General features: G+C 52.6%; 1 protein-coding gene across 1 annotated transcript; it reads left to right on the forward strand.

Moving 5' to 3' along the window:
* Positions 1–454: 454 nt before the first annotated feature.
* LOC136458993 (proline-rich receptor-like protein kinase PERK2) lies at positions 455–4,853 on the forward strand. The gene is made up of 8 exons (XM_066458896.1): positions 455–1,106; positions 2,452–2,916; positions 3,031–3,117; positions 3,211–3,281; positions 3,359–3,435; positions 3,563–3,710; positions 3,949–4,110; positions 4,200–4,853. Exons 1-8 carry the CDS (start codon positions 560–562, stop codon positions 4,560–4,562), a joined length of 1,920 nt encoding a protein of 639 aa, XP_066314993.1. The 5' UTR covers positions 455–559; the 3' UTR covers positions 4,563–4,853.
* The last annotated feature ends 7,910 nt before the right edge of the window (positions 4,854–12,763 follow it).

Here is a 12,763-nt window from a genome sequence, read left to right on the forward strand (position 1 = left end):
GTTGGGATTTAATGTTACTATCTCTTCTGTTAACTTGCTAGATCTATTAATTAATCTAGGACGTCTCCATCTTTATTTTTTGGCAAGATTGAAAAAAAAATATTCTCCAACAACTTTCAATCTCTCCACACTTGAAAAAAATCGACCCCATAGCATGAGAATATACATGCGTATCCATCAGAATATTTTCCGATGCAAATATATAAGAGAAAAAAAAAAGTATAAAAGTGGTTGAGGACTTATGGTGATTTGCAAATAATTCAGGATTCTTGATACAAAATTATCTTCTATATTTTTTTTAATCGAGATTTTAGAAACCGTTGGAGAAACCGAACCAATATGGTTCCAACTTTTTTTTACCACTTGATTTACCAATTCTTTTGGAAGCTCTGACTGGCTCAACGCGTCCAGGTCAGGTCCAGCACATAGATATCGCGTTCGCGCCCCGGTCTTCGCTTGTTCGCTGGTGTTGGTTTGGGCGTAGTCCACCGGTAACAGGGCGGGCGACTAAAACGTTGCACAAGCGCGCCGCACCACCGCAAGCGAGCGGGGCGGCGCCATGTCGTCTCCAGCGCCAACGTCGCCGGCTACGCCATCTCCTTCACCACCGGCTCCGGTGACGCCCACGCCATCGCCGCCGGCTCCGGCGCCGGTCCCACTCACGCCATCGCCGCAGCCGCCGACTCCGGCGCCGGTGCCACCCACGCCATCGCCGATACCGCCGACTCCCGCGCCGGTGCCGCCCACGCCAACGCCGTCCCCTCCTCCTCCATCTCCGTCGCCCCCACCGCCGGTGACGCCGTCCCCGCCTCCACCAGCGAGCGTACCAACACCATCTTCACCTCCACCCCCTAATGGCGTCCCGGCGTCACCCGCGCCTCCGCCGTCACATCTGTCATTGCCTCCACCTCCGCCGCCGGCCCCGTCGACAGGAACACCACCAACGTCGCCATCGCCCTCCAAGTCGTCAAGCAACGGCACCGCGGTGGGCATAGGCGTCGCCGTCGCGGCGGTGGTCCTGCTCGGCCTCGCCGTCGGGCTCATCTACTGCTTCATAGGAAGGAAACGCCGGCGGCGGTCGCCGCCGCCGTCTCAGGGGTTGCCAGGTACGTACACGCGTATGTACAGATAGAGGTGGGACTTGGGCCTCGTGCTTCCTGCCGCATCGGGTCAGTGCCTAGCAAGGCACGGGGAGGCTCGGGCCGTGTCGTACGGTGAATCTTTTCTTCGGCCCAAATACGCAGCACGTTTGGCTAGCTGGCATGGATCGTGAATTATTTATTGTTGACTGATTTGGTTAGTTTGGTATAAAAAAATATTATTTTAGTTTATAATCTACAATCATATACAATCGTTTACGGCCTACCGAACAGGCTGGTCCGTAACACGTCGACACATGTTCGGATCGTGCTAGCCTAAGCACGCCCCTTAAAATATCTTTACTAGTTTTTTTTTCTTCTCTCGTGGTATGAAATATATATCTTGTGGGTATTATTTTAATGACAGTTTAATGATTTTTATAATCTATTCAAGAATTAGATAAGAGGTAGTATAGTAAATGTTAAAAAATTATATTGTATAGTTGTAGAAGTATCTGTGTGCCATTTTCGTGTTGTGCCAGCCCAAGCATAACCCAAGACGCAGACCGGGCCATGTAGCCCGTCGTGTCGAGATTCTAAGACCCCGTTTGGCTTACCTTATATTCCGGCTTATTCGGCTTTTTTTTAGCTTGAAAAGTATTTTTTCTCACAACAATTCAGCCGAAATAGTATTTTCAGCCAAACGAACAGGGCCTAAGCACGGTAGGGCCCTCGTATTCGTATCGTACCGGCATAGCCTAAAATATTTCGTGCCGTGTCGTGTTTTGGATCGTGCCAACAGACCCTACTATGAGCCACCCTCAGATAGCACCCCCAACTCCTAGCTCTATGGTCGCGTTCGGCTTATCCCATATTCGATTTGTTTTTTTTAGCTGGAACAGTGTTTTTCTCTCCCAACAATTCAGTCGTAACAGTGTTTTCAGTCAATTTCAGCCAAGTTTCAGCCCAGCGAACCGGGCCTATGTACAGATACAACGCGGTCGCCTTTGTTCCTTGGCATGCGTGCGATCAACAAGAGTAATGTTCCGTCGTGGCCACGTTGATGCGACAGTACGCGTCGCGACTCGGGAGTTCGGACGCCGAACGCGAGCCCCATCCCAGCATTAGCGTGGTGACCGTGGTGACAAACCGCAATTCCACGGGCCATAATTCCCTCCGCGTATCGCGGGTGACGGTCACATCGACGCGAGGTGGCATCGCGCTCGCTCATGCGGCGTGCTTCGCGACTCCCATGGATGGCGAGCTGTTTGCACGCACGCAGCTGAGATGGTGCGCGTTCGCGCCACTTCTGCTCTCTAGACGCTGCTGGACTCACCGATCGTTCTGCTCTTTCTTGTCCCTGGCACACCAGGCGAGCTCTACGACCCGCGGCGTCCGGTGACGCCGCCGTACATGTCGCACGCGCCGTCGACGACGCCATCCTCGACGCCGCCGCTGATGCACTCGTGGCAGAGCAGCCGCGGCCCGTCCGAGTCCCCGATGACGCCGCTGAACCCTTCGCCGGCCATCACGGGCGGCACGTTCGCGTACGACGACCTGGCGGCGGCGACGGACGGGTTCTCGGACGCGAACCTGCTCGGGCAGGGCGGGTTCGGGCACGTGTACCGCGCCACGGTGGGCGGGCAGGAGGTGGCCATCAAGAAGCTGCGGGCAGGCAGCTGGCAGGGCGACCTCGAGTTCCGCGCCGAGGTGGAGATCATCAGCCGCGTGCACCACAAGAACCTCGTCTCCCTCGTCGGCTACTGCCTCTACGGCGAACAGCGGCTGCTCGTCTACGAGTACGTGCCCAACAAGACCCTCGAGTTCCAGCTCCACGGTACGGACGCTCTCGCCAAATGCAACCCCATCTCCTGAATGCCGTGCGACCGATGGCTGTATCGAAACTTTTTGGCTGCGACTGGGTCTGACTGACATTGGAGCCTGATCTCAGGGAGTGGCAGGCCGACATTGGACTGGCCGAGGCGGTGGAAGATCGCGGTCGGCTCGGCGAAGGGCCTCGCCTATCTGCACGAAGACTGTGAGTTCTTGGCTCTTGCCCTCTGTTTTTCCCCGCGAAATATTTGAAGCTTCTGTCCCTGACAAAATGGGCTGATTTTTTGTTTGCTGTCAGGTCATCCTAAGATCATCCATCGTGACATCAAGGCTGCGAACATCCTTCTGGATTACAACTACGAGCCAAAGGTAGACCTTAACAGCCGAAAATCTTTTAGCTTGCCTGCCTGCATGTTTAACTGAAAGGTGCACTTTTTTTGGTACAGGTTGCAGATTTTGGGTTGGCCAAATACCAAGCAGCTGAAGTCACCGCTGTTTCTACACGCGTAATGGGAACTTTCGGGTAAATCGTTCTGTGATGTTGGTACACCCAGCAATGTGCCCACATATATCATAACCTGCTGACACATGAACCGGTGCATTTAGTGACATGAGATTGAATTTGTGCTGTCTTTTCCTTTTGTTTTCAGATATCTGGCGCCAGAGTACGCTGCAACAGGCAAAGTTAACGACCGGTCCGACGTCTTCTCCTTCGGCGTGATGCTTCTGGAACTGATCACTGGGAGGAAGCCAATCATGACATCTTCAGAGTATCAGCCTGAGACATTGGTCTCTTGGGTGAGTGGCCCTTCTTGGACCCAATGCTATGTTGTTGTAACATTCTGTGATTCATGTTACGGTGTCCTTCAAGTCCTACTCCAGAAGTTGCTTGCCTAAATTAGTTACCACCACTCAGTTATGAGTTATGACTGTGAACTAAATATCGGTACTGCTTATAATAGCATCACGTTGATTCCCCATTCCATATGCAACGGCAACGAGTGATGAAGCATCTCTTCCATTTCTGTTCAAACAGGCTAGGCCATTGCTGACAAGAGCTGTCGAGGAGGAAAACTATGATGAGCTGATCGATCCGAGGCTGGAGAGCAACTACGACGCGTACGACATGGCGCGGCTGGTCGCATGCGCCGCGGCCGCCGTGCGCCAGACCGCGCGGTCTCGCCCGCGGATGAGCCAGGTAATAAGACTCCTGCTCCAGAGCGTCTCACACTGGATGCAGCCGTGGCTGCAAGCCTTAACACTCGTTTCCCGCTCCCAAATGATCAGATCGTCCGGTACCTGGAGGGCGAGCTGTCGGTGGAGGACCTGAACGCTGGCGTGATGCCAGGGCAGAGCGCGATGCAGCGGTCGGGCGGCGGCACGACGGACCAGATCAACCGGCTCAGGCGGATGGCGTTCGGGCCGGGCGCGGGAGGGAGCACCGGGACCGGGACCATCACGGAGTACTCGAGCAGCGAGTTCAGCGATCCCACCAGCGAGTACGGGCTGAACCCATCCAGTGAGTACACGGCCAGCAGCGCGGGCGACACGGGCGAGGTGGCCGCGGGCGCGCAGGGGCACGGCAGGCGCGCGGCCGGCGACACCGAGAGGATGAGCCGGCGCACCACCGGCAGACGCGCCCAGCCTTAACACACTGACACCCGGCATTTTTTTTGGCGCCTTGTCAGGCTAGAGTGGATCGTGAATTCGTTGTTTCGTTCGTGTACATGCGCGAGTCAAGGCTGTGGTACTGAATTTTGCTTCTCTCTCTCTTTTTGGTACTTCTCTGTGGTTTCGGATTCATGCATTTTTTAGACCGGGTGAGTGGAGGTTTATAAGTTGTAAATTGTATATGCACGTTATTGGCGCTCCCCGGTAATTAAAAGTTAAGTTTTGAATTTGTTACAAGCAAAGAAAAAAATCGAAAACACGTTATTGCACTTATCTGGAACTAGGCCAGACAAGTGCAGGCAGGTGACAGATCGCAGGCAGCAACAGATTGGCGACGGCAGGAGGCAGGCTACCGAGCCCCTACCGGTCAAGCGGATGACCTGCAGACTGCCAGGGCCGTGCACAGCTCGTGAAGGTGGCTGGCGGTGATCCTAGGTGGTGGCCCGTACAAATGGTCGGTGGCGAGCTCCTCCAGATAGGTGGGGGTGATGCCCGAACAGGCGGGCGTCGGCATCGGTGAGCCCCCTGCGGCTTCAGGTGGCGGAGAGCCACTGGAATGACCAAATTACCCCTAGTTACTTTTGATTAACGAAAAAAATTCCACAAGTAGCACTGTAACAAACCTCTTATCATGAAATATATTTTAAAAACATACCTATTTCGGACTTTAAATATTGATACTATTTTTCATAAACTTAGTCAAACTTAAGTGAGTTTGATTCTTACCAAGTAAGTATATTGCAATTCGATTTAGGGCCAGGAAAACTTCGCTGATGAATTAGTATCTTGCAATTCGATTTGCAAGCCAATTCCTTCGGATTTCTTGCCACAATCATGAAATACGATTTTCCTTTTTGTTTTCACGTAAGATTTTGCATGCGTTTTCTTTTTTCTCGAATACGCAAGAGCATTGCGTATCATTGTATTAAGAAGGTAGAAGTTTGAAATACAATAGAGATCGTTCCCGGCCCGACGGTTATCTCAAAGGGACTATATTTTGACTATGACAACCTTGGGATCCATTGGGATCAACCTAGACTACGATCTAGCTAAAGTACCAGACCGCGATGCTCCACCAGCCATCGCCCTAGATGCTAGGAACAACGCATCAAGCGCCTCGACGTTTGCTTCCGATAGGGTGCCCTGGAAGTACGAATCGTACGAACACTTTGGCTGCAGAGGAAATCGGCGCCGAAGGTGCCAGGGTCCCCATCTTCTTCATGAGCAGAACTTCCCCATGTTTGGACGTCGGGATGTGGTCCATCTGCTGAGCAGCAATCCGTTTGCTCCGAATGGGCAGAGTAGTCTGCTTTGGTGCTGGCTTCTGCTTAGGCGGGGGAGCTGATGAGAGGTGGCTGTCTCATTATCTAGACCTCCTCGATGAACCTGGACAGTCGCTTGGCGGCCTCCCTCAGTGTGGACGTGCCCTCAGCAGTCAGCTCGTCGGTTGCCTGAACGACGGCCGTTGCCGTGCCACCGGCCGCCTCAGCTTACGGTCCGGCATCCATGCACTGAGCCAAAAGCATAGCCGTGGTGTGTGCCTTCTATGGTGAGGACGGTGGGACCTCCGTCCCCTCCTGGTCGCCAGATGCGCCGGCATGATCAGCCTGTCCCGTCGTGGTTGGCGCTGCATCACTGGTCGCCTCATACCTCAGGGACGGACGACCGTCCTTGCCGTTGCCGGGGACACCGGAGGGAGGGGTTGTTGCGCCACGGGGACCACTGAGCAGCCCTGTCTCTAGAACCATCTGATCTAAGGCCGACTGCTCTCCAGCGATCGCCTCGCCAAGGGAGGTTGGGTCTTGCTCAAATCTGGATGGTATCCAACAGTCTGCGAACATAGGTGGCTTTGTTCCAGGCTGCTCTGTTGCGCCACGATGACCGCTAAGCAGCCCTGCCTCAAGGACCATCGGATTCGAGGCAGGCTGTCTTCCCACGATCAACTCGAATGGAGAGGATGGATCTTGTTCAAAATGGAGCAGGACCCAACAATCGGTGATTTCGGACTGTTTCGCTGGCTCAGCATCTTGGACAAGCATCACGGTGCTCACCTCCGTCTTGTCGGCCTCACCGTGACTGCGTCCCCAGGCGCCTTGGGTGCGCTGCCCGAACCCCCTGCGGGAGTGATGCCGGATTGGGATGGCCAACCCGGTTGTGGCCCGGCGAGCGTAGTCGCTTGCAGTCTCTAGCAATGTGTCGACATCGCAGGCATCGCAGAGGCAAGCGGCACGTGGCGATGCGGTGAGAGTAAGACAAGCAGTTTAGGCACCTATCTCGCAACGCTTCCACGATGCGCCTCCGATGAGGTGGCTTGAAGGTGGCGGCGCGCTCAGCAGGCGTTGGTTCCGCCTGCCTATGCAGGACCTTCCGCCACCCTTCCGCGTCAGGCGACGAGATGCGCCTCCTCCTCCTCCGCAGCGGAACACACGCGCCCAATCTTTGGCGGGCAGGGACGCACTCCGCTGGGCCCTGGTTGGCCTCGCCGCGAGGTCCCAGCCGCCGGTGAACAGGGAACCTCCTCCTGCGCCTGCGTCTCCTACGGCCTTGACGATGCCTGCCGTCGACCTTGCGTGCTGTCTTCGCTGGCTGCTCGGGTGGGCGACAAGGCACTGGACCTTGCCGCCCTAGGGGTTTCCTGAGCGGGAGAGCTCCTGCGGACAACATCGGCGAAGGAGGCCTGGGTAACGATGGGTGGGAAGAAGTCGGATTCTGAGTCGGAGGAGATGGAGTCCTCGGACCAGCGCATGGCCTTCAGGCGTCCGGAGGCACCGCTGGGGAAGAAGGGCTCCGCGAGCGGGGAGAGGTGGGAGACCGGCGTGGACGACGCAGGCCCCGCGGACGGAGGCGGTGGCCGCTTGGCCTCCCCGCGAGACCCGCCGTCAGTTCCGTCGACGGCGCCGCATCTGGGCTCCTCGCTGGACGGGTGATGCTGGGCCGGATGGCTCCCCTGCGGCAGCGGCGTCGACGGTGCCTCAACCAGCAGCGGTGGACCCAAGTCGCCATGGACGCCGAGGGAGGGGGCGACGACGAGATCAAGGCTCCGGCGGCCCTTGGAAGCGGGCGTCCGACTCGGACGGTGGCGTCACGGCTCCTGCTCCCGCACGCGTCTGTGGGCCGCAACCGGGGGAGGCAGGGGCTGAGGTGGTGGAGGGATAAGTTGGCGCGGGGGGAGTAGGAAAGGGAAGGGAGGGGTTGGGAGCCGCTGGAGCCGGGCTGGAGACCGGCGGTGGGAGGGGGGCGGCAGCGCCGGATCTGGCGACGGCGCATCTGGGGCAAGCCAGGGCTGTGGAGGTGATGGGAGTTGCAGGCGGTGAAGTTGCAGGGAGGGGAAGGGAGGGGAGGGGGTCCGCCGCCGGCGGTGGCGGCGGCGGGCTGCGAGGCGCGGCCTCCTGGAGATGCGCTGCCTAGGGTTACCCTAGATCTCAGTAAATTTAGATATGTGAATAAGAAGTTTAGCAACCAGAACAAGGCCAAACCGGTGCTAATTTCCTCACCGAGGTGCTATTGGAGGACAGGCTCTTCACTTTTTAGGTAGTACACTTGACTCCATCAATTGTTGGCCTTAGCTGGAGACTAGTCACGCTTCCTTGTGAGAACAACTAGTCACGGACCTCCTTTTGCTCATGGATGCTTGGAACAAGTTATCTGTGTAAGGCACACTAAATTTGTATATTGAATTTCTAGGTGCGATTTGTTTAAAATGTGTGATTCAGGAGTAAGTTTTAACTTCAAGATTACAGTATTGTTGGATTCTTATGTTTTCTGATTTGTTTTTGCTAAAATTTAGTATAGAAGTTTTGTCATCAAGGGATAATTAAATGCTAGATAGCAGACACTACTGAACTGCAGCCATACACATTCATGAGAAGCCGAATTTCTGTTATTTAGATCATTTAACACTAGTGAACTGCAGCCATATACATTCATGAGAAGCCGAATTTCTGTTATCAGTGGATGTCTGGACAATTTTTTACCGAGAAAATTATTTTGCCACTGTTCTGCTTTTACCGATTCCCAAGCATTCAAATTTCCCCTTTGCATTTGTGCATTTCAGGGTTATGGTTAGTTCTGATTGCCGCTTATGACATTCTACATTCTATATATGCAGATATGGGATACTGCTAGACAGGAAAGGTTTCAGAGTCCTAGTGTTGCCCTCTATCGTGGAGCTGATTCTTGTGTTTTAGTTTATGATGTTAACTCTATAAAATCGTTTAGAAATTTCTCCCATGACTAGAACTTCAGCCAGTGCTAGTTGGTTGCAGTACAACCGAAGCCTTCAGTTTATGTTTCGGTTTCTGTGCACACCACCTTGTTTGTTTGCAATTAGGGTGCGTTTAGATCCAAAAAATTTTGGATTTTGGCTCACTGTAGCATTTCGTTTGTATTTGATAATTAGTGTCTAATTATGGACTAATTAGGTTCAAAAGTTTCGTCTCGCGATTTCTCGACCAACTGTGTAATTAGTTTTTTTTTTCGTCTACATTTAGTACTTCATACATGTGCCACAAGATTCGATGTGACAGTTACTATGCAAAATTTTTTGGCAACTAAACGGGGCCTTACTAAAGAATGTCACAATGACCTTGAAACCCTTGTCATGAAGGTATACGTGCCTGACACTGTCGATGTGGTGGTGGGCAGTAGCCGGACCCCAAAGATCGTCAGGCTATTCTTGGCCAATGATCTTTAGAGGTCACATCAACCATTAAACATGCATTCCTCTGTTCCTGTATAATGCCATGTTTCTGTATTTCATTTGGACTAGGTTCATGAACCAGTGCGAGATACTACACATTTATGATCACCATTATATATGCTAGTCGATAGTAAAATCATGGTGTTAAATGATCATTTATCATTCTTATTTTTAATTATTCCTGTCTTATGACTCCTATGTTCCAAACACCATTTCATAGTATTTCTTGTGTTTTTTCAATCCTCTATTTTTCTATTGCATCCATACTCCTGTTTTGTGTTTTTTCCGTTTGTTTTCTATGTTTCACAAACACCACCTTTTTACGTATTTCTTGTGTTTCTCCAATCCCCTATTTTCCTATTACATCCGTACCCTTGATCATTGTTTCCCCCTGTTTTCTCCTCCTCCATTTCAAACAAGGTCCAGTTTAGTTTGCAAAAAATTTTGCAAAATTTTTCAAAAAATTTTGCAAAATTTTTCACATTCCCTGTCATATCGAATCTTTGGACGTATGCATGAAGCATTAAATATAAATAAAAAATAAAACTAATTACACAGTTTAGACGAAATCCACGAGACGAATCTTTTAAGCCTAATTAGACTATGATTGGACACTATTTACCAAATAACAACAAAATGCTACGGTGCCCATTTTGCCAAAATTTTTGGAACTAAACTGGGCCCAAGCCCTGAAACGGATTTGGATGCAATGGCAAGGCATATGCCACGGTCATTCCCAAGGAAACTGGCAGGTGTTTTTTGACAATGGTAAGAGGAAAATAGAGTTTAAAATTTAATAGAACAGCCGATCATTCATTCCCACTTGAATGCCGCGACCAAACAGAACACCAACCAATGAATCCTTTAATAATGGATAAGCATTATGTGAGCTCCCTTTTATCCAAAAATTCCCAGCATTTCTTGCGTCGAGTTTCACGTGGGTTTCTTTACCGATAATCTTCTCATCTAACTGGGTGATCGCCTGATCGGTGATGCGATCCGTGCGATCGACCCTTTTCCTTTGAATTTTGAAAAAACAAAAAATCGGCCACTCTTATTTAACGGCCAATTTGGCCACTGTTCGTAACATATAATCTGATAGGCTGTCCTTTGCTTGTTCCTTTCGCCTCCGATTCTATCGTCCTTCAGGCCGGTGTACCTTTGGATCGCCGATCCAAAAATACTGCGATGCATCATGCAAAGTGCCGAAAGGCTGACGCGAACGGATGGAGCGAATCGCGTTCGCCTAGGCGGGCATCATCAGCCGCTCGTAGGCGCTGCTGCGTCGGACGGGACGATAGCGGCCGACCCGGCGCCGCGCCCCGCATCTCCGTCTCCCCACGTTTCGTGGCGCTGGAACGCTGCCCTCCTGCCGTGGTGAGTCGGATCGATGAGATGATCCCCCCACAGGCCACAGTCGCAGAAGACGGCAGAACCATGCATCCCCCGCCGGGCGCCCGCTCGTGGTCGTACGGGGCCATCCCTCCATTTGGGCGAAATCGAATAAACTCCGGTCAGTGGTCACTTCACCCCTGAGCGTTGCTTCCACTTTGCAGGCTCGCACCCGGCACCCGGCATGGCAGGCGCACGGCACCGAGATCGCCGGGCACGGACGGCAGTGGTCACTCCACCCCGACCCCGGCCCGCTGTGCTCGTTGTACCATGGCAAACTCAAACTGCACGGTAATTATGAAATCACTATGAACGGACCCGACGGCCCGATGAGAGCTGTGGGCCTGTGGCCTGTGTGTGGGCAAGCAGGCGAGCACGCTGCACGCCCCCGTTGGCGAGGAGAAGAGGTCCCCTAGAGATTTTTTTTACATTTTTTTATAAATTAATTTTAAATCTAACATTATTTTTTTTCAAACTAACACTTTTGACCGCGTCTATTGCCATGGCGCGACGAAATGTTTGTGCCACGCCATGCATGGTGGCGCGGCGGGAGACTGACGTGGCCACGACCAGGGCTGCTGACCGGTGACGTGGCAGGGTCTGCCGCGCCACCGACCACGGCGCGGCACTGCCGTGCCAAGTACCACGGCGCGGCAGGACCTGGACGCAGACAGAAGATCGGCTGCTGTCGATGAGGATCGGCAGCAACGCGACCATGGACCCCGGCTTCGCGTCGCAACTGAACGACACTTGCAGCTCCGACCCCAACGCCTTCGCCTCCCTCGACCCCTCGCCGGTAGGCTCCGAGCAGGTGCTCTAGGCTAGTCCAACATGAGGTCGCGCAGCACGATCGACTACTGCGCGTCCAACCAGGGTGTTTTCTTCGGCGATTTCGTGGCGGCGATGACCAAGATCGGGAGGATCGGGGTCAAGACGTCGGCCACCGGCGGCGAGATACGCTGAGACTGCCGGTTCCCGAACTAGTTGCTAGTTAATCTCGCCGGTAGTGCTGCCGCGACACATTGAAACGAATATGAAGCAAATAAATAAAGTCCGTGCGCAAGTTGACAAGCTGCCACATAACATTTTCATTGGTTCGACATAACATAACCAACTAAGCCTGCAAATTTCGGACGACAATATTCGTTCGACCTAACAAACTAAGACCCATGAGTGTAAGGATCCCTCGGACGCCTCTGTCTCTTCGGATTTGTTGGCAACACATTGGAAGTGTAGCCAACATCGGTGTGGTCGTATTGTCGGTGCGTACGACTCGTACCCTGCAAGTATATGATATGCACGATTACATATAATCTTTATAATCGTTAGTTCATGGAGCCTACGTATTTAAAGAAACTACCTTTGCTACTACCTGTGAGGCTTCTTGGGTACCAAGCGGGGTACCACCTAGCTGACACATGCCGATCTCGTCCTGCGGTCAATCGTCCCACTGGTGGTGTTGTCTGCGGAAGCCCGGGGGGTCGTCGTCGTCGTCATCGTCGTCCTCGGTTGTAGGGTCCTTCCCGGCGCTATGATGTGGTGGTGTACGCACTGTGGAAGTGGCATCTGTCACCGGCTGAGAAGAGTCGGCTGGTGTCCTCAAAGAGCCAGAAGACGTGCTACCCAACCGTGCCGGGACTGCCGATTCCACCCAAGGAGTGTCCATGCAGCTCAGCTTTCTGAGCTAGCTTCCTGTAGTTCCGCTTCACCTTCTGCATAAATAGACGTTAAAGTTAGTGTATTTCCCAAACACATATACACTAAAGATACATTTCCGGAACTGATAAGTTTATGTTTACCTCCACAAAAGCCTCGAGAACGCCTAGCCTCTATCCTCTAGACTCGTGAAGCCAAAACGCTGCTTCATTGGACATCTTTGACAATTATGTCGCCTGGGTATAGAAACGCGGTTGGATAGTTTTAGTACACAAACTTAATACCAAATAGATAACAAATTATATCATTCTGAGTATTTTACAACGTATCTTTGAAGCAAGGCTCTCTGTAGTTGTGTGTCCTACCTAGTGGCAACGTCGTACACATCTTCGATCACATCTTCCTCTGAGTCATCGTCAATCGCATCCTCAGT

This window comes from Miscanthus floridulus, chromosome 6 (assembly GCF_019320115.1).
Source record: "Miscanthus floridulus cultivar M001 chromosome 6, ASM1932011v1, whole genome shotgun sequence".
NCBI classification, from domain to species: domain Eukaryota; kingdom Viridiplantae; phylum Streptophyta; class Magnoliopsida; order Poales; family Poaceae; genus Miscanthus; species Miscanthus floridulus.